At 40.4% G+C, this 20,874-nt stretch overlaps 1 protein-coding gene across 9 annotated transcripts in view; it reads right to left on the bottom strand.

Annotated features, from left to right (window-relative positions):
- Positions 1-20,874, bottom strand: part of kcp (kielin cysteine rich BMP regulator) — a 39,317-nt gene that overhangs the window by 11,186 nt on the left and 7,257 nt on the right. For 4 of the 9 annotated variants that reach the window (XM_085412092.1, XM_085412093.1, XM_085412088.1 and 1 more), the window contains exons 7-40: positions 14,047-14,120; positions 13,832-13,921; positions 13,618-13,707; positions 13,419-13,508; positions 12,544-12,633; positions 12,331-12,417; positions 12,118-12,204; positions 11,921-11,996; positions 11,232-11,314; positions 11,053-11,146; positions 10,890-10,969; positions 10,720-10,805; positions 10,521-10,611; positions 10,304-10,403; positions 10,132-10,217; positions 9,858-9,951; positions 9,626-9,775; positions 9,149-9,255; positions 8,972-9,065; positions 8,707-8,880; positions 8,533-8,615; positions 8,355-8,448; positions 6,519-6,701; positions 6,238-6,408; positions 5,965-6,138; positions 5,791-5,873; positions 5,629-5,719; positions 5,472-5,554; positions 5,203-5,376; positions 3,883-4,141; positions 1,052-1,134; positions 863-956; positions 620-793; positions 374-456 (exon numbers count right to left, since the gene is read on the bottom strand). In XM_085412092.1, coding sequence (XP_085268218.1) covers positions 374-456; positions 620-793; positions 863-956; positions 1,052-1,134; positions 3,883-4,141; positions 5,203-5,376; positions 5,472-5,554; positions 5,629-5,719; positions 5,791-5,873; positions 5,965-6,138; positions 6,238-6,408; positions 6,519-6,701; positions 8,355-8,448; positions 8,533-8,615; positions 8,707-8,880; positions 8,972-9,065; positions 9,149-9,255; positions 9,626-9,775; positions 9,858-9,951; positions 10,132-10,217; positions 10,304-10,403; positions 10,521-10,611; positions 10,720-10,805; positions 10,890-10,969; positions 11,053-11,146; positions 11,232-11,314; positions 11,921-11,996; positions 12,118-12,204; positions 12,331-12,417; positions 12,544-12,633; positions 13,419-13,508; positions 13,618-13,707; positions 13,832-13,921; positions 14,047-14,120 — 3,752 coding nt within the window. The remainder of the gene's footprint in view (positions 1-373; positions 457-619; positions 794-862; positions 957-1,051; positions 1,135-3,882; positions 4,142-5,202; positions 5,377-5,471; positions 5,555-5,628; positions 5,720-5,790; positions 5,874-5,964; positions 6,139-6,237; positions 6,409-6,518; positions 6,702-8,354; positions 8,449-8,532; positions 8,616-8,706; positions 8,881-8,971; positions 9,066-9,148; positions 9,256-9,625; positions 9,776-9,857; positions 9,952-10,131; positions 10,218-10,303; positions 10,404-10,520; positions 10,612-10,719; positions 10,806-10,889; positions 10,970-11,052; positions 11,147-11,231; positions 11,315-11,920; positions 11,997-12,117; positions 12,205-12,330; positions 12,418-12,543; positions 12,634-13,418; positions 13,509-13,617; positions 13,708-13,831; positions 13,922-14,046; positions 14,121-20,874) is intronic. The other 5 variants (XM_085412089.1, XM_085412095.1, XM_085412094.1 and 2 more) reach the window with 5 other exon arrangements.

The following is a 20,874-nucleotide window of genomic DNA, read 5'->3' as shown; positions in this document are numbered from 1 at the left end:
AAGTGAAACAGGAAATCTAGAAGATAACTAAGCACAGAGACACACAAAGACAGGAAAACTGGGAAACAGTATTGAAAAAGCATTCCACAACACAAGGATCAGATCTGAGAACTGTAAAAACGTTTATTCTAAGGTTGTCACATGATATTTTCATACCATTTTTATAACACACATGAGATAATATCTTGTCATTTGTGTCAGTACAGTAATGGCATATCTAGAATCTCACTATCAATCTGAGTAATGAAACTGTAAGACTGTGAATTCCCTGTTTTAAACACAGATTTAGTATAGCCAATAAGTTATAATAAAAAAATAACCTAAACCAAAATTTCATGATCCAATACAGAGATGATTTTTATTTGTTTCATACCTCACATGTGCAGATCTGACAGGGGTCATTGGCTGGATGGAAACTGTCCCCTGGTCCATATACTTTGCCCTCAAATACACAGTCTGCTCAAAAAATAATGACAGATTGTGACAATAAAAGAATATGAACACATATATTTTATATTAAATGTATGGCTTTCACTACTGTATGGCTACGTATGGGTTTCACTACTGGGAGAGACTGCAGAGAAACAGAAATAAGAAAATGTAAGGCAAATATGCTTACCAGCACACATTGGGCAGCACTCCCCAGGCACACTGATGAAGTTAACACATGGAGACAGACAGTGTACTTCAGAGCAGGTGGTCACACCATCCACGCACATACATGTCATACATGGAGTTGAGTCTGCAAACCAGCTGCTGCCCTCTGTATGCTCCTCTCCCGCATAAACACAACCTGAGAAGGAAAAGTGAGTCACTGACAAACTATTCCACCTGTGATCAGAGCTTCCATTAGTTTATTTACCTCTACAACGAGGACAGCAGGCTCCTGGATCAGTCACCTGATGCACACAAGCAAGCTTAGGACACTCAGGAACTGCACAATGCACCTCTCCTGCCTGTGAGAATATCACAGATCAGCACTTCAATACAAGAAAGGAAATATGGAGAAGAATAAAATCTATATCTGCAAACAAGATTTATAAAGTCAGACCTTACAGATGCAGGTGGAGCAGTGGTTTGAACTCAGGGTCCACGTCTGCCCATCACTGAACTCCTGTCCATTCAGCATACATACTGAGTCACATGACCAAGAGTAGCAGAGAAAGAAAATGTTGGAGAAGTCAGTCAGAGTTTGTTCTAATGTTGTGTATATTACAGTACAGGGTGGGATTACCAACCCAGAGTGCAGGCCTGGGAAGGTAAGCCGACAAAATATGGCATTAAGACTGATGAACAAGCGACTGTGAGTGGGCCATGGTTTAAACATAAATGTTAAAAACTGACAAAAAGGTAGAAGATTGAGTGTGGAAGAAAAAACTGTGTAAAGTTGTAGTGTAGGATATATTATTAGTTCTGTCAGAATTACTTATATTACTTCTCTCTCAACTACAGTAATTTAAAATTGGACACAAGGGTTTTGAGCCTCCCCATCATTCTGCATGAAAAGGGTAAAGGCAGGGAGAGCACGATCAGGAGTCCTGACAGAACAGAGCAGGTTATCGGTGACAATAAGCATTGAATTAAGTCAGAAATAGCATTAAAAGCACAAAATGGAAAATGTGGGTGTGTAAAGGAGCTTGTGGGGTAACAGTAGCTGTTGCAGGCTGAAGCAGCTTAAGTAGCATATCCCATATGAGATATGGCCAATAGAATGCACAGAAGGGTATCAGCTGAGCCTTCACCTGATGTTGGCTGTAATTGAAATCATCCGGGTTTGTGAAATTATACTGCAGGCAAAGCCATCATTGGGACGAAAACACACACACTGCAGCTGCCAGGGAATGGTGCAAGGTGGTGATATGTGCTGGATGATGGTCATGACCTCTTTCTTCATTGACCAGTAGAAGGTCATACAGTACACCTGGAACTTCCTCTGTTAGGTATCTATATTTTCAGCTTGTTCTTCAGCCACATGTAGGCTTTGAGTCTTGCACCACATTTTTCACTGTCTGCATTGCCTTATATTGTGGTACCGATAGTGATGAGTAAGTAGAGCCCATGTGCTGAAGAGACCTGTTAATCTCACTGATTGATGTTTGGGGCCCACATTTTTTTAAATGAATTTCTTTCGCTTTCAACCTCACACTCATTCTCAGCATTAAGAATGCTCCACTAACTTCTCCTAAAGGCTCCTTTCATCCCAGCAGAATCACATTAATATGTTCTTTGGTTTTTCTTGTAGAACTTTGAAGGGGGGAAAAGAAAACATCAAACGACATTTCACAAAAGAAACAGACAAGTTCTGACAAACAAAAGAAAACATGCAATGACGTCACAACAAAGAAAAACACAAATTGTTATGATGTTTTCCCAATAATCTCTAACTTCTTCTTCTTTCACCTGCTGTCATTATGGGTCACCACAGCGGTTTATCAGCCTCTATTTCACCCTATCCCCAGCATCTTTTTCTGCCACGCCAACTCTCGGCATGTCCTCGTTCACTACATGAATCTTCTCTGTGGCCTTCCTCTTTTCCTGGCAGCCTGGCAACTCCATCCTAAACATCCTTTGCCAAACATACACACCATCCCTCCTCTGCACATGTCCAAATCATCTCAGCCTTGCCTCTCTAACCTTTCCAAAATGCTCAACCTCAGCTGAGCCTCTAATATATTCATTTCATATCCTGTCAATTCTGGTCACTCCTAATCAGAATCTTAGCATCTTAACTCTGCCACCTTGAACTCCGTCTCTTGTCTTTTTTTTCGTTTTTTTTAATAGTGCCACTGACTCTAAACCACTCTCACTATAGATCACAATATTGTCTAGAAATATAAAGTCCACAAAGACTCCAGTCTGTCTTTCTCTGTCAGACTGTCCATCAGCATTGCAAACGAGAATTGGCTCAAAGCACATTCCTGATGTACTCCTACTCCCACTATGAACCCATATGTCATTTAATTTTTCTTAGTTTCTTTTTTCTTTTCAAACTTTTAAAACTCTCAGATGCATTTAAAAAAAATTTTTCTGTTCTTCAGTCCTCTGGTAACTAAAATGTCAAAACCTTAAGCAATTTAGTCAAATCCTAAGGCCATGCAGTTCCACAGACCTTAGACAGCACACAGGAACAATAACTGTGTTTTCAAAAGGATCACTGACCACTTAGTAACAGTCTCCAACTAAACGTATTACCAAATGGATCACGGGACCAAACTGTTGAAAGTTTGCTGTGGTGGTATGTTTATTGAGTATTCTGGTACCAATTCAGAGAGTGGGTCTGGGAAGGTAATCCAACCCTGACCCACTGACAAAACACAACATTTATACTGGTGAACAAGAGTATGGGCTGGGTATGGTTTACATGCAAGTGTTAAACAGTGACAAAACATATAAGGTGGAGGGTCTGGAAGACAACAACTGGGTGACAAGATCAAGGACTAAACAAAGACTTATTATGACAAAATAAAGTGGTGACAGGGTCAAGGGGTCTGGGTAGACAACTGACTTCTTGTTACAGGGGTTGTAACCAGGAACAAAATGATAAAGGTCAGTGATTCAGCGTCTCAAGTTAGTGAGCGTCTTAATAGTCTTCGTCCAAAGGAAGCAGATTTCCAAATTAGTCCATAAAAGGTGAAAATAACGTGTTCCAAGTTGTTGAGATGTGTAATTTTTGTGATCAGGTGCTTGAATTCAAAATGGGATTTATACTCTTTGTACTTCTGTGACATTTCTGTTTAACAGTGTGAAAACAGTAAAGATTACATACTAATGCAGGTTAATTTTCTGTGAAGCCCTTGTTATATTTAAAAAGTGAATACATACGGGATCCTAGCTTTCTTTATAATGAATTGTTGGCTGTGTGTTTATCGTTTCAGGATGTACCTGAGCACGGCTCTGACATGGAAACGTGTTGAGCGCAGGGTGCTTGTTGGCAGCCGTCGGACACACATTCAACAGTGCCCGCGACACAGGTGCAGCTCTGGCATTGGTTTGATGGGGGCCTGAAGCTTTCGCCGTTAGAATAAACAGCATCCTCATAGAAACAGCAGTCACAGATGGGGCAGCATTCCCCAGGACGTGTCACTGGATTGCTACAGGTAATGCTTGGACAAGATTCCTGCTCACATACCACACCACCATTCTACACAACACACATACAAACACACACAAAAAAGCAAGTGCAAATTAATGCCTGGTAAAAAGTCACTTCTAATATGAAGAGTTATTATAGTTTTAAATGAGTTTTTAATTTTATTTCATTTTGACTTTTTGTTTTTACTTCAGTTTTAATTCAGTTTTTTGTTTCGGTTTAGTTTTTATTGTTTGAAAATATTTAATTTTAGTTATGTTTTTATTAGTTTCAGTGTTAGATTTAGTCTTTTTGAATTGTGGATAGATACATATGTTAGAGACAAGACTTTTTTTTACAATAAAAACACATAACCTTTTGAAAGTAGTTAAACCAAAGTCTTTTTAGATATAATAAAATAAATATATATAAAAATAAAATATCCATCAAAGCCTCATGAGGGAAACTGTAATAATATTTTTTAAACAAACTAACAAATATTAAAACAACAGGGAGTGAAAACATTTCCTGGCAGTTTTTCAAAATAAAAGAAAAATTCACCAAATTGTAATGTGCTGATGGGGTTAGGGTTGTGCTATTAAACAAATTGTTAGCTAAATGTATCTTCCTTAAGTAACATATACTGTTTAAATGGTTTACACGTGGTTACAAAACATTTGTAGCTTGCTTCTTTTAAGTCCTCAAATGTTTCTTTACAGCTCTGGTGACTCTGGAGGCTATGTGACTACAGTGAACTTATTGTCACGCTCAACAAACCAGTTTAAGATGATCTGAGCTTTGTGCGTTATCCTGCTCAATGCAGCAGTATGGTGCTCTGTGGTCATAAAGTGATAGACATGGGCAGAAACAATACTCGGGTTGGTTGTGGCATTTGAACAATGCTCAGTTGGAACTAGGGAATCATTTGCAACTGGTGCATATCAAATAACATCTGCCATCTTCTGTGAAAAAGCAAGCTATAAACTTTCCGAGCATACATAATCTGAAATGACAGATATTTGCAGGTTTGGTTCTTAATATAAGCCTGTAATCTCTAAAGTTTCTGATTTCTGATTTTTCTGTGTATACTGAATGTCACAGTTGATAGAGCTGAAAATGATGCATGGCAGTACCTGACAGGAGCAGCGCTGACAGCTATCTGTAGGGTGTGCAAATTGCTCCCCACTCAAACAGTCGCGTCCATAGAAGTTACATCCATCACACACTTCACATGCGCAGCTGTTGAGAGTTGGATGTGGGCATGACACAGCAGGGCATTTTCTTTGCTCACACACTACCTCTCCTCTCTAAAAAAAACAACCAAAACCCAAACAAAAATAAAACATGATGCCATGATGGTGAACTTAATAAGCGGTTTAAATAATGCGTTGCTCTCGCTCACTGAACATCTGCAGTCCTCGCACGCTTTTTCTTGTTCAAGGAGAATCTGTCCATCAGCATAAGTCAGACCTTCAAAACGACAACCTGCATACACAATAAAGCATCAGTTACCTACTTATTCTACTTAACATGAGCTGCGATGTGTTGATCGCTGATACCTCCACAAACTGGGCAACCACAAGCATCAGCGACTGGATTAGGACAAAGGGCTTCAGGACACCGCTTCCTCCTACATTGCACCGAGCCTCTCTGTAAGAGAAATAAGCATGACATGGTGTCTAAAGCTAATAGGAATGTCTGTGTGGGTGTGCTGATACTACCTGGCAAATACATTCATAGCAAGGGTTTCCTGGGTCAGGAATGGACTGTCCATTGATGAGGACTGCGCCATTATAGGAACAGCCTGTCAAATAAAGATGTGTTTAGTTGGTCAAATTGTAAAAATTGGGGGAAAATATCAGTGTGGGCACAGTTAGTTTATTAAGCGTTCATACGGTCACATTCTCCACAGCATTGTCTTGGTGGTTTGTAAGGGTGACTGCACTTTTCATCACAGGGTATCCTGGAGCACGTGACATCGCCTCCGTAACAGTGACAGACAACACAGGGGTCGCTGCCATCATGAAACTCAGTGCCGTCAAGATATTCTCTACCATTATACATGCAGCCTGCAAGAAGAAATTTACAGTTTAATACATGCAAAAAAAGATCATTTTTAAATGACTTTAACTGAGGCCAGTGATTGGTGCATTGGCTCAGGTTCTCACCATCACAGGACATGCAGCAATCTCTCTGGACTGGGTGTTTACAGTTGGAGGGAGGACAGCGTTTCCTCTGACACTGGACAGAGCCGTCACGGCAAGCACACTCAACACATGGCTCTGATGGGTTATCCCACATCTCCCCATTAACTCGCTGTTGATCTTCATATAAGCAGCCTGAGAAAAAGAGAGAGAGAGAAAAATAATTGATAATAAAGACGCAATAAACAACTGCATCAAATATCAGTAGTGTTCTGATCTTTAATTAAGGACATGACAACTTGTACCTTCGCAGCTCCGACAGCAGTCTTGTTTGATGGGGTGAGAACAGTGAGCGAACGGGCAGCGCTTTCGTTTACAGCGAACTGTCCCGTTGGTGCAGGCACATGATCGACAGTCGTTATTGGGGTCGCTGAAATGCTCCAAGTGACTGTAGGAGCTTTGTTCATACACACAGTCTGACTGAGGAGCTGAAGAAAACAAAAACTGTGAAATTATTTACCATAAAAACTTTCAGGAGTCAGCTTCATAGTCGTTGGTATAACTTATATTTTGCCATCACCAAATCATTTTTGTATTTATATTTAAATTATATTATACTATTCTCTCATTATATATGTATGTAAAGCATACAAACACAGTATTTGACCAGTTCCTATTTGCAGTGTAGTCCTGAAACTGCTATTATTCCTCTTCCTCCTCCATCGTCACAGCAGATTGTCTGCCTCCATTTCACCCAATCTCTAGCATCCTCTTCAGTCACACCAACTTTCTCCATGTCCTCCTTCGCTACATCCATGACACTCCTCTGTGGTCTTCCTCTTTTCCTTCTGCCTGGCAACTCCATATTCAAAACCATTTACCCCTTACATCCACTCTCTTTCCTCTGCACATGTCCAGCCCATTTCAAGTTCGCCTCCCTAGCGTTGCCTCTAACCTCAACCTAAGCTGTTCCTAATATTTCTAATCCTGTCCATCCTGGTTACTCCCAACAAAAATCATAGCATCTCCACTCTTGGCCGTTTCCCTCACCACCTAAGTTTTAATTTCCCGGTCATCTGCTAATTCTTTCCTACGACCCAGAGCCTGCCTCAACTCCTTCCTGAACTCTGCACTCTTTTTCAACTCCCATTATTTAATCCTTGCCTCTGCCTTCACTTGCTTTCTGTTCTTGATTTCCAAATTCATCCTACAGACTACCTAATGAAGCTGCTTAGCTACATTCTCCACTTGCAGTCTCCAACCTCTTTCAGATTGCACCCTCTGCACAAGATGTAGTCCGCCTGTCTCCACTCTTTCCTATCTTACCCTATCCTACCCTGTTCTTCTCCCTTCTTGAAATATGCTTTCCCAAAAATTTTCATCCTTTTTGCAAAGCCAACTGCCATCTTTCCTTCCACATTTCTCTGCTTATCACATACCTATCCAGCACCTCACTGCCTCGGTTGTCAATATCTACGTGTCCATGTAAGTCTGTTCAATCTCTCTTCCTTTGAGATTATCCCCCCTCCATTTGGCTCCTTATTGTCACCATGGTAGAACAGTTTAAATCCACCTCCGATGCTCCTTGCTTTTGTGCACACAGCCTTCCTATCTAGCGTCCTTTTTCTCCATCACATCAGCCACCTTTCTTCCTTTACCAATCATAATTCCTACATTTAGAGTCCCTACTCTCATCTCCAAACTCCTACCTTTCCCCCTCTTTTGCTGCTTCTGTATATGCCTTCCCCCACTCCCCTACCTTTGTCTTCACTCAAAAAAACTATTACTAGATGTAGTTTACATTACTAGTGTAAACTTTTGAATTGTGGAGTGACGAAGAGTGCCTTTTTCTTGGTTCAAAGTAGATTTGTGAATTTTTTTATTTGAGGGGGGTAACTGTGCTTTGTACTACTTTTTCTAGATATTTTAAGTCATCAAAAAAGATAAAGAGAATTCTGCAAGAGCAAAAATGGCTTGTATAACAGCGAAAAAAGGCTTTTTAAAACTCTATTTTGTGGCATATTTGGCTGGTGATTCTCTCATGCAATTTTACTGTTGCACTGGAAATTCATTTAGCTAATGCTTTAAAATAACTTTTCAAACAAGCGCCCCAGAAGGACTCTGTTCTTGCATATCCTTACCAGGACACTGGGGACAGCACTCTCCTTGTATCACATGAGGGTTAGAGCAGGTCAGTGGTGGACACCTCTTCATCAGACACTGGACATTTCCATTCTATGACAAACACAAACAGAAATGAAAACCTGCTTTAAGAAGGCAACATGTTATTGAATTAGGTGTTGTACTCATTATTCTTACAGTGCAGCTGCATGTCCTGCATGAGTCAGTAGGATGGGGAAATTGTTGTCCATTGGAATATTCTTTCCCTACATAGCTGCAGCCTGCAGCAGTAAAACAAGCAATGTTGTAATTATGAGATCCTAATTTCTCAGAGTTGTTTATTTTCCTTACAGCAAATGTAAACTTTCTCACCATTGCAGTTGTTCTGGCAGCACTGCCCAGGCATCGGTGCATTACAGCGAGGCTCAGAACATTGTGCCTGATGGCAGTCAATCCTTCCACTCGCACATGTGCACTCCTCACACACACTCACGGGGTTGGGAAAAACATCTCCATTCAAAAACACACGGTTTTCATAGGAGCAGTCTGACAAGAACAAACACACACATTACAGTCACCTCACTCAGAATAGATCACGTTTACCTATGATAAGAATCACAGTCTGAGTTTTAGGTACCTCGACATCTGGGGCAACAGTCTCCAGGTGGGGTGTAGGAGTCCCTGCAGTTAAGCTGAGGACAAGATTGTCTCTCACACTGAACAGTGCCATGCTGAGCATAAGATGAAAGGAGAAGATGTTAGCAGGTGCAAAGATAAAAAGTGATAGGGAATGTGTTAATGAATGGATTCTTACCAGACAAGTGCAGGTGTGGCAAGGTTGGTCAGGGGTCGCGAAACTCTGACCATTGCTATAGACACGTTGGTTATAAGTGCAGCTGTCACAGACTGAACAACAGGAGCCTAAAAAACGAGACAGAGTATTCAGTTTGTTAAAGTATCTCAAAAAATGTGGAATTTGTGAAAAAGTTCATTTTTTCCATAATTTAATTAAGAAACATAAACGTAATATTTTACACATTCATTTCACAAAGTTCAGCAGACACAACCACACTCATGGGGAAGCCTGCTGACTTGAAAATGTCCACACTCCTCAAGGAGAGTAAGCCTTTGCCGAGTAGGCTGGCTTGACTGATCATAGTTTGATATATAGATGCCTGATTTTCACCAGACACACGGCCTAATCATCAAAATTAAAACAAAACAAAAAAGACATATTTCAATTAATGTGTAATAAATATAGCATTTATAAGAGTTAGGGTCACAGTCTTACCAGTAATCCTGGTGGGATGCAGACAGTTGTTGGCAGCACACTGTGTGCGTGTGCATAAGGCCTCTCCATTTGCACAGGTACAGCTGGAACAAGGACCCTCAGGCTGCCAGTTGGACCCCTCATCATATTCCACTCCATCCAGTTCACATGCTGCAATGAGAAAAGAAGGTTTTCATACAGGACACTCACTCGTATGAACCTGCACTCTAAATGTGTATGAGTCAGAAGTTACTTTTGCAGACTGGACAACAAAGATGTGGGTGTCTAATTGGATTGGAGCAGCGGACAGGAGGGCACTTTTCTTCGTTGCAAATTACATTTCCACTCTAAACCAGAGAAGCAACAAAAGAAATGTCAAAGATATTAATGGGCATAAAAAGTGCTATGATCTAGAAAAGAAAAATGCATGAAACAAATGAAGAATAATGCCTCCTCTTGAGTGAAAAAACAAAGAGATTTTTGCACTAGACACACACTTTCTTTGGGTGTATATTGCATAAACTTGCCTTACACCTGCACTGCAGGCAGGGTCCACCCCCAGAAGGGCTGAAAATTTCCCCATCAGCATACACCCTCTGTTCATACTCACACTCTGGAGGAACAAACACAGATAGCTGATTGGTTGTTTCTGTGAAAGTTGAAATGTAGAGGGAACTAGATGCATATTTTGACACTGACCATTGCATGAGGCACAACATTCTCCTCTGTGCTTAGCTGGATGAGTACACTGTGGTGTAGGACATAATGCAGCCATGTGTTCACATGACACTTGACCTGCCTAGCGAAGAAATTGAATATGTATCACTTATTCTTTTAACCTTAGTTGTCACAAATATCATGGCTACTCTGTAAGTTTTGATACATTTTTATTCAGACTTTGTCAGTTTAAACTCACAGAGCAGTAGCATTGGAGGCAGGGGTCTCTCTTTGAGGTGAACCTCTCTCCATTCACATACACTTCGGACTCATATTCACACTGCTCGCATCTACAGGTTCACGTAAACATTGATTAAATATATTTAAAAACAACAAAAAAGGTGAAACTGTACAGGCTTAAATATGATACGGATGATGGTGGTAGGCGGGCTTGTTACCGTGGACAACACTCCCCAGCATGATATACTGGATTGTTACAAGATGGAGCAGAACAGCGAACGCGTGAACACACCATATTTCCATTCTTTGAGAGAAAGAACAAAAAAAAAAGATCCTCAATTCATTTACACACACGAAAATCAAATTTAATTGTAACTTATAGACACACCTCACATCTACACTCTTCACAGGGGTCTCCAACAGGGATCACAGCTCCATTAGGGACTTCATGTCCATTCACATCACAGCCTACAAGACACACAAATAGACACATTATGCCTCTACAGTCTAACACATATACAAACCTTATTACACAAGGCAATTAAGCCCACCTTCACAGACTGGACAGCAGGTATTTGGAGGAGGAGCAGTAGGGTTTCTACAGGGAGTGTAACACTGCTCCCTCTCACAGCGAACATAACCATCCTGTGATGAAGAGTGAACAGCATTATTAGAGATGAAGGTGAGTGACCAGATGAAAACCTGAGCATGTAGTTGCTGTCAGACCCACCAAACACTGGCAGATATCACAAGGACTCTCCACCGACCTCCAAGAGTCTCCATTGTTATAATTTACACCAGAATGGGTGCAACCTGTAAACACACATCACATTATTGTACTATTCCTGTGCTTCTAGGTATGAAGATATTAATCTGTACATCTAAACAGATTTTTATCCACCCTAAACCTTTCTGCAAGAAAGATTCTCAGTACAGAGTTCCTAACAACCCGAAACCAACAAGAAGGTCCATTTGTTTTCATATTTGTTGAGTCCTGTCAATTTTTGTGACATTGACAACTGGAAATTTGAGTATATGTGATTAGGACAGCACATGCTATTTGTTATAGTAAAAAAGTGGAACGCAGAATTATTTTGGATAGCTATAAAAATGCCAGTGTAGGCTTACAAGTTATGCACCATGGGTGATACAGTAAAAAGCATGGATGTGGTGAAGGGGTACATGCAGATGGTTGGTATGACAGAAGAGGATGCAAGGGATAGGGTGAGATGGAGGGAGATGCTCTGCTGTGGTGACCCCTAAAGGGACCAGCCAAAAGAAATAAAAAGAAATGATACAATGAATGCCAGACAGAGTTACCAGTGTGCATAAAATGAATGAATGTGTACCTTGCCAAATAGGCAAGTTTAGTTCCTCTCAAATGTATTGTTTAGTATGCTTTATCTTCTCTGTACTTACCTGTGATTTGCTGGGCACAGCCTCCAGGTACATTCCCCTGTGGGCAGTCTTGAGGGGGGCACTCCCTGTTATCCTCCTATTCAAATTAAGAGAAACACAAAATGAGAAAAGGAATGGAAAAAAGGGCCAAAAGACTTCTTAAGCTTATTTAATATTTTTGATTGTCATTTATTATGAAGTAAACATCAAATACTTACATTGCACGTTTGTGTCTGACAGCCAGGTACATTTTCCTCTCTGCAGTCTTGATTAGGGCATGGCTGTTGAGGGCACTGCCTGTTATCCTATTATTAAAAGGAAGACAAACAAAAAATGAGAAAAAAGGAATGGAAAATAGGACCAGCAGAATTCTTCAAGCTTATTAAATATTTTTGATTGTTATTTATTATGGAAAAATATGAAATACTCACATCACACGTTCGTGTCTGACAGCCAGTTACATTTTCCTCTCTGCAGTCTTGATTAGGGCATGGCTGTTGAGGGCACTGCCTGTTATCCTATTATTAAAAGGAAGACAAACAAAAAAATAAAAAAAACTAATGGAAAATGGGACCAGCAGACTTCTTCAACCTTATTAAATATTTTTGATTGTTGTTTATTATGGAAAAGAATGAAATACTCACATCACATGTTCGTGTCTGACAGTCAGGTACATTTTCCTGTGGGCAGTTTTGAGGAGGGCTTGGCTGTTGAGGGCACTGCCTGTTATCCTCCTATTTAAATGAAAAGAAAGTAAAATGAGAGAAAGATCCATCCATCCATCTTTTTGCGCATTATCTCTAAGGGAGAGGCCAGCCACCCTTCAAAGGAAGCTCATTTCTGCCGCTTGTGTCCGTAATCTGTTCCTTCAGTCACTACCCACAGCTCGTGACCATAGGTTAGGGTTGGAATCTCGTTCAACCGGTAAATGGAGAGCTTCACGTTTACACTCAGCCCTCTCTTCACCAAGAAAGGACCGGTACAACATCCCCATCACTGTAGCCACAACACCAACCCGTCTGTAGATCTCCCGCTCCCTTCTCTCGTCACTCGTGAACAAGACTTCAAGAAACTCCTCCACTTGGGGCAGGAACTCGTCCCTGACCAGAGTGGGCACTTCCCCTTTTTCCAGCTGAGGACCATGGCCTGAGATTTGGAGGTGCTGATTCTCATTTTCATTGCTTCACACTTGACTGCTGCGAACCATTCCGGTGCGAGCTGGAGGCCATCGCCCGATGAAGGCAACAGAAAAGCATCAACTGCAAAAAGCAGGGATTTGATTCTGAGAACACACAAGTGGCCACCAGACGCTCACCTTCAGGCACCCTCCCCGGGCCTGGCTTCAGGGCGGGGCCCTGGTGACCATACCCTACGCAGGATGAATTGTTCCCTTGATCGTATACTCACAGGGGTCTTTTATATCGCTCTTTGAAAGAATGAACTGAAAGCAGTGCCAGAAAAGTTCTTTAAATTCATTAAATGTTTTTGACTGTCATGTGGTTAATTATTAAATACTCACATTACACGTTCTTGTCTGACAGTCAGGTACATTCTCCTCTCTGCAGTCTTGATTAGGGCATCGCTGTTGAGGACACTGCCTGTTATCCTCCTATTAAAATGAAAAAATAAGAAAAAAGGAATGGAAAATAGGAGCAGAAGACTTCTTCAAACTTATTAAACATTTTTCCATTTCTTATGGAAAAATATGAAATACTCACATCACACGTTCGTGTCTGACGGTCAGGTACATTTTCCTGTGGGCAGTTTTGAGGACGGCACAGCTGTTGAGGGCACTGCCTGTTATCCTCCTATTTAAATGAAGAGAAACAAAAATGAGAGAAAGAATCAACAGAAAACAGTGTGAGAAAGGTTGTTTGAGCTCATTAAATGTGTTTGAAAATCATCTGTTGTGGTTAATTATTAAATACTCACATTACATGTTCTTCTCTGACAGTCAGGTACATTCTCTCCTGGGCAGTTTTGAGGAGCGCACGGCTGTTGAGGGCACTGCCTGTTATCCTCCTATTTAAATGAAGAAAAATAAACATAACATAAGCAATGAACAGGAAACAGGACCAGCAGATTTCTTTAGGTTCATTTATTGTTTTTCATTATTATTTTGTTGCGACTGAATATCAAACACGTACATTACACGCTCTTGTCTGACAGCGATCTTCAGTACAGTTGGACCCATTGTGAAAAGGACAATCTGACTGGACCCCTGGAAATCAAACAAAGTCTTTAGATCACAATTTTTTTCTGCGTCTTTAATTGTAAGTTAGGATTTTATGCAGGCTTGGAGTTTTATTCTGCTTTCTTTCTCTGTGTCTCTCTGTCAACCTTTTTCTCTTTACTCTTTGTTGGATCGATCACCTCTGATTCTGCCCATGGCTTGCTTCCTGCACCTGCAACTCACTGCCTGCCTCATTAGTGCTGTTTTTAACATAGCTAAATACTGTGTTTTTACAAGCAGTAAAGCTTTCATTTCCTATTGAAGTTTACAAGTTGAAATCTTGTTGTAAATAAACCTTGCCAGTTGCTTGACTCTGCTCTTTGGTTGTGTTTATGCTGGAGTGTATACTGTAAATAAGAAAATCTAAATTTTTCTGGTGCCACCCTCTGCCATCTCTGTCTGTCTCCACAGGTTTTCTTTACCTGTTACAGGAAAAATGTTTCTATGTTTCTTTACCTTCTTTTAAATGTGCAAGCATGCCCTTTTGTCTATGGTTAGATTAGTTTAGAATTATCTTTTTAGACTTTCTCAGCAAAGACATACTGTTTTGGGACATATTGTTTTAGATTGTTTTATCTCTCACAGCCTTCTCCCAGCTCTCTGCTGACGAGACTAGCGCCACATATGGAGTTGTTTATTTTATTTGTTTTGTATTTTCTTATCCTGTTCTCACTGTCTTTCCTATAAAAATTACCAAGCCACTGTGCATGGTGTGAGTTGTTCTTAGCAGCTCACCCGTGTACACGTTTGATAAAGAAAGTAACTTTGTCTCATTGTGTCTTTATTTCTCCTGGGTTTTTTACAGAGTTTTCCCCCAACATTTCTTGGTCCTTCGAGCCGGAGCGCCTCCATCGTGTCCCATCTCCGTGACCAGTCCACGTTGCTCGTCTGTCGACAGCCCACACACTAGGTGTGTGGTCAAAGACCAAGGGCGTTAAATTCGAGTCTTGGCCAACGTTCTTAGAAAGCGACCCACGGTGGTGGGGCCCGATCGAGGTGGACCAGACCCGGCGACACTGACCAGGTAGATACAGACACACTGACACAATCTTGCGTAAAATCGTATTTTGAATTCAGGGAATTTAAAATAGCGAAAGTAGCTCGTCGCGACTGGAAGCTCCCCACTTCTGTGGGTTTAAAGTAGCTCGTCGGCTGGTAGCTTGGAGCTCGTCGACTGGAAGCTCCCCACTCTTGTGGGTTAGGTTTGGAGCTCTGGGTAGCTCCCCCAGCTGGGTCAAGGGAATAAGTAGCTCGTCTACAGAAAGACTGGCAGCTCCCCTTATGATAAGGGTTCCGATCGCGCGAATAAGTGTGAATGTGAATGTATGTGTGTGTATTGTTTTAATTAACGGAGCAAGCTGACTTTTCACGGTCCGATAAGAGACTGAGCTGCTCCTACTGTGTTTTTCTTTTACTGCTATTCACTGACGTGCTGGTGAGTTGAGAGAACGGTCGAGTTCCGTCTCGTAAAGTTCACACCGCTTTTGGAAATAGTCCGAAAGTAGAAGGGCGTGTGAGCAACCACTCTCGTCTCTAATACCAGCGAAGGTGATAGCAGCTGTATTGTGTATATATTACTTAAACAAAAATAAGTAAATACATAAATAAGATGGGTAATCAAGCAAGTGAAATTAAAACTCACTCCTGCTAACGAGCAGTGGTGAGAAAAGAAAAGTCCAGACACCGGACAAAAACAGTGTCTGTAAACTGAGAGATTTAAGAAAACAAAATATAAACAGTCAGAAGAACAGAACTCAACTGCCAGTTTAGTAAAACCAGAAGACGAGACACTGTGCAGTTCCCACAATCCTTTTAGTAAACCATCACCCATTCCTGCAGCCGCATCTGCAGCAACACCCATATCAGGAAGAACATAATAATCCCTTATTAGGTGAAAACTAGAGATCAAAGTAGTTTGAAGTAGTTTAAAAGGGTTGAAAACAGACCCCACTGAGTAGATATAAATATAAAAAGTACGAAATAAAGATGAACAAAGGGAAAGTTACAGTAGAAATGATCTTTAGAGTATTTGAAATTAATAATAGCAAGGATAACAACCTGTAAAGTGATATTAACAATGAAACACAGTTGGCATGATGACCATGCCCAGCATGTATAAAATGAATATAAAGCAAATAATTCACACGAAAATATTTTAATAAAATAAATAAGGTATATTAAGGCTGTGTCATTGTTCAGCCAAGGACAGTGTGTGAAAAGGTAACTGTCTCCACCCTGGGAAAAGGATGATTCTGCAGGTCATCTGAAGCCCTTGATGGATACAAAATAAAATATAAATAATATATTATAATAGACCTGCCTGGTCCGCCATGCAACAGAGAGAACAAATGTGACCGCAGATTGGATGAATTCTAAATTATCTGTTTGCTGAATAAGATGATCCTAACTATCAAATTGGCTCAGTAGTAGTATAGTGGTACACACTGATAAAATATTATAATATGCTATTGCTGTTATATAAGACAAAGGATAATATTAACAATGACATAATATTAATATGAAGAGGCACCTAAATCGGTTATGATGTGAGGTGGATAATTGTTAAGCAGTAGTCTGCATCAAGCTTAAGGTTTGCTGAAACTCAGTGTAATGACATGTGAGATGAAGACAATACAGAGAATAACTAAACTAATGAAGTGCATAGAGGCACTTGACCAGCTTGAAACCTATCATCCTAGAATGACACATTGCTGAGATATAGAGCACACCTATAATAACAACCAATAAGCAAAACCCTGTAGACAACAGCTACAACTACAGGATTGAGAAGCTGAATTAAATATGTAGACACTGCTAAGCTGATGAGCATGTTACACATTTTCTTTTCTTTTTCTTTTTTGTTTCTTTTAGAGCAGAAGCTGCTGTAACACACCCAAAGAAAGACTCTAGGTCTGACCAACCGTCTCAGTCGTGGGCAAAAAGATGACAGTCAATAAAATTCTAAAAGATAATTTATTGATGAAAAATATATCAAGAGATAAAAGATAAAACAGTCCAGTGTCCCACTTATGAATTGTATAAAAACACACAGTCCCAAGGCCAGAGCCAGCTATGCCACACGGCCAAGTTGCACCCCACATGTTGCCTTTAACAGGGTTAGAAGTTGTCCTTGGAGACCCACCACCCTGCAAGCATATAGTCAGTGGTCACTCAAGCCTCTGGAACTCTGCTGCCTTTAGGCTGTGGCATATAATAGGCCCTGGACTGCACAGAGAGACAAAACAACACAGCAGTGTTTGTAGTGTGGGCTATATGTAGACCAGTGTATCAGTGCAATCAAGTACACCTGCCTCTAATTAGTCCAACCCCATTCCAGCCATTGGCTCACCAAAAATGTGACAACCACAAAACCACTCCCAACCCAGTGCAACTTCACACAATAATATAAAGCTGAATTAACACAGGCACATTAGTCTACCATGTTACAAGCTGCATGCTATTACAAGCCAACATATGCAGACTTCTGCCTTGTTCGGGTGGCAGCATTTTTCTTTTTCTTTTGTGTCCTGACACGTTTATGTTTTTTGTTTTTCTTTGATTATTTTGTTGGTTTTGGAAACGAATTTAAACGAACTTGTGACCATACTTGAGAATCACAGTGACACATGGTGATTAGGCATATGATTGAAAAATGCCTAGGTTTAGAGCTGTGAGCTATGAGCTGTGAGCAATGCAAAGTTAAATATATATATATATGTATAAATGGGAAACAACCCTAACTTGAAAGTTTGAAATGTGTGAGATCCATGCATTGTTTGAAGAACTAGAAATTATCTAAAACTGCCTTAAGTGAAAATGTACAGTTGCATCTATTCTCCCAAACAAAAAAACAAAAAACAAAAAAAGGGAGAAGCATTCTGTAACTTAAAAATAAGGCTGACTGTTGACAACAGACTAAAACACTAATTCGCAGGTGGCTATCAGGAACAGAGAGGCGAGCAAAGTCACAAACACCAAGGCCGCAGACAGCCACGCAGACACAGCAGATAACATAGAGACAACGCCTGCTAGAACCGTGGAGAGGAAGGCCACTTCACACGAGATTGTTGCGCATGTGAAATACACAAAGATAAACAAATAACCATTTATATAGACAGCCAGTATGTTTTCTCTGCTGTGCATCATTTTGCAAAAAATCTGGAAAACCAGAGGAATGATTACACCAACCGGAAAACCAGTTCACCATGCCAACCTCTTACAACGCCTACTGACTCTTTCATTACTACAGGCAACAACTTTGCCGACAGAGCAGCAAAATAGGCGGCACAAAAGACAAACATCACATTGATGGCAGTAAACACACATCAGATTCCACTGGATGTGTTGAAAAATGAACAAAAGCAGCAAGCACAGCAGAGCAGGCAAAATGGCTAAAACACGGTGCAGTTCTGACAAACGACTTAATGATGTGTTATGGCAAGCCAGTGTTGCCAAAATTCCTCCACAAAATGGCGGCATTAGTGACTCATGGCTGTACGCATTTGTCAACGGGGGGACTGACCAGTATTGTCAACTCTCATTTCTACACTGTAAATTCTACACTGTAAATTTTGAAACCTCAGCAAAACAATTTGTCAGAACGTGCATGACGTGTCAAAAATGTAATGCTCAGGGAAACCTGAGACCACACAATCCATATGGACTTTATTGAGCTAAATGAATGCCAAGGGTAAAAATACACCCTAGTGGTTATAGATGTATTCTCAAAGTGGCCAGAAATCTACCCAGTGAAAAAGGCAGATACAATTTCAGTAGCAAAATGTATGTCTAAGTTGTAGGAAAATAAAGAGATGATTGTAAATGACGAAGAATGTAATGATGTCTATCAAGTGTCTTGCAGATCACAACCCGGTGACTGGGTTCTGATCAAAGTGCTCCAAAGGAAAAACTGGAGCTTGCAAAATAGCGGAACGACCATCAGTGAAGCCATCTAAACACAGCTGACGGCAGGCTTGCCCACTTGTTGTGATCTCGCCCGGTGGAGGGGTCAGCTTTCCTGGCCGGGGGGTCTACTCGCGACAGGAGGGTGTGTCCCGTCGTCATGAGGTGGTGGCTCTTAACAACTGCAGCGGCCCTGACCATGGCCGGGCTCCTCATCTTTGCTTCCGTGAGGGACAATAAGTCACGCTATATGAAGAAAAGGCAGACACTGTATGACAAAGGAAAGTACACCAAGTTTCCCCATGGCTATGCCACTAACTTTTGGTGGCAGTTTATGAACACTACAGCTTACTTGAATAATAAAACTGACTGCTATGCAAAAACATATACACTTTCTGCCCACCGAGGAACGAGAGGAAGTGTATGGACTGTTCACTCAACGAAACCTGTGCCAGTAACGCGACACTGATGAGCCTCAACTGTCGCTCCAACTACAGCTACCAAATGATACTACAAACAAAGACTCATTACCAGACAGGATGTGCACGGACGGCACCAAGCAGTAAAGGAACCAGAGTTTCGCATCTGAGGAGGAGTGAAATTCTTACAGAGCTTGATCCCCGGCATTGGAGTTGCCGAGGTGCGGGATCACGTGGAAATCAACCGATATGCTCTGCTACGACACATCAACTTAACTAAGGCCCTGGGAACGGCCTTAGCAGGAGAACAGAAGGCCATCAGAACGATGGTGTTGAAGAACACACTGCCACTAGACCTGCTAACAGCATCACAAGGAGGAGTTTGCAAGCTGATCGGGGAGACATATTGCACTTTTATCCCTGATGGATACAAAGCTGGAGGAGACATTTATGAAGCTTTGCAGAATTTGTCCATTCTGCAGAAATATGTCACTGACCACACATCTGGAGCAGCTACACCGCCATGTCTAAGAGTAATGATTTCAAAGATGATAACAACTACAATGACTGCTTATGTTGCCGTGCCTCAAGAAGAACAGCATCCCGTTGCAATTCTGTTAGAGGAGAACTTGTAATAACTGCTAATGAATGACGTGGTGATTAAAAATGATTTCTGCCTTTTTCAAGTGATCATGCACTGATTAAAACATTAGTAGGTTATGCAAGTTTTCATGCTTTTATTTTTTTTGAAGTCTTGAGTTTTAAACATAAGTTTTTCATTTTAAATATAACGTTTTCATGCTTTTATTTTTTGAAGTTTTCATTTTAAATATAAAGTTTTCAATTTAAGGTTTGCATCATTTTAAGTATAAGGTTTCATGCTTGTATTTTTTGAAGTTTTCATTTTACATATTAGGTTTTCATCATTTTTAAATATAAAGTTTTCATTTTACTTTTCACCCTTTTATTTTTTGTAAGTTTTCGTTTTAAAATATAAGGTTTTTATCCTTTATTTTTTGTAGTTTTAGTTTTATTATTTTTTCTTGTTTATTCCACTTGTTATTTCATTTACTATGTTTTTCTTTGTATTATTTTCTTTTGTTTTATTCTTTAGACCAAATGATTTCCATTTCTGCTATGCTGACATTTTGAAAATTTAAAAATTGCTTAAGATACTTAATAAATAACCTTCACAGACAATTGTTGTATACATTTAAAATAAGTTAAAACAGGAGGGAATGTTACAGGAAAAATGTTTCTATGTTTCTTTACCTTCTTTTAAATGTGCAAGCATGCCCTTTTGTCTATGGTTAGATTAGTTTAGAATTATCTTTTTAGACTTTCTCAGCAAAGACATACTGTTTTGGGACATATTGTTTTAGATTGTTTTATCTCTCACAGCCTTCTCCCAGCTCTCTGCT

The sequence above is a fragment of the Rhamphochromis longiceps genome, linkage group LG7, assembly GCF_057381845.1.
Source record: "Rhamphochromis longiceps isolate RC_006_pf linkage group LG7, R_longiceps_female_GT1.1, whole genome shotgun sequence".
Classification (NCBI taxonomy): Eukaryota; Metazoa; Chordata; class Actinopteri; order Cichliformes; family Cichlidae; genus Rhamphochromis; species Rhamphochromis longiceps.
This window is presented reverse-complemented; position numbering and strand designations above follow the sequence as displayed.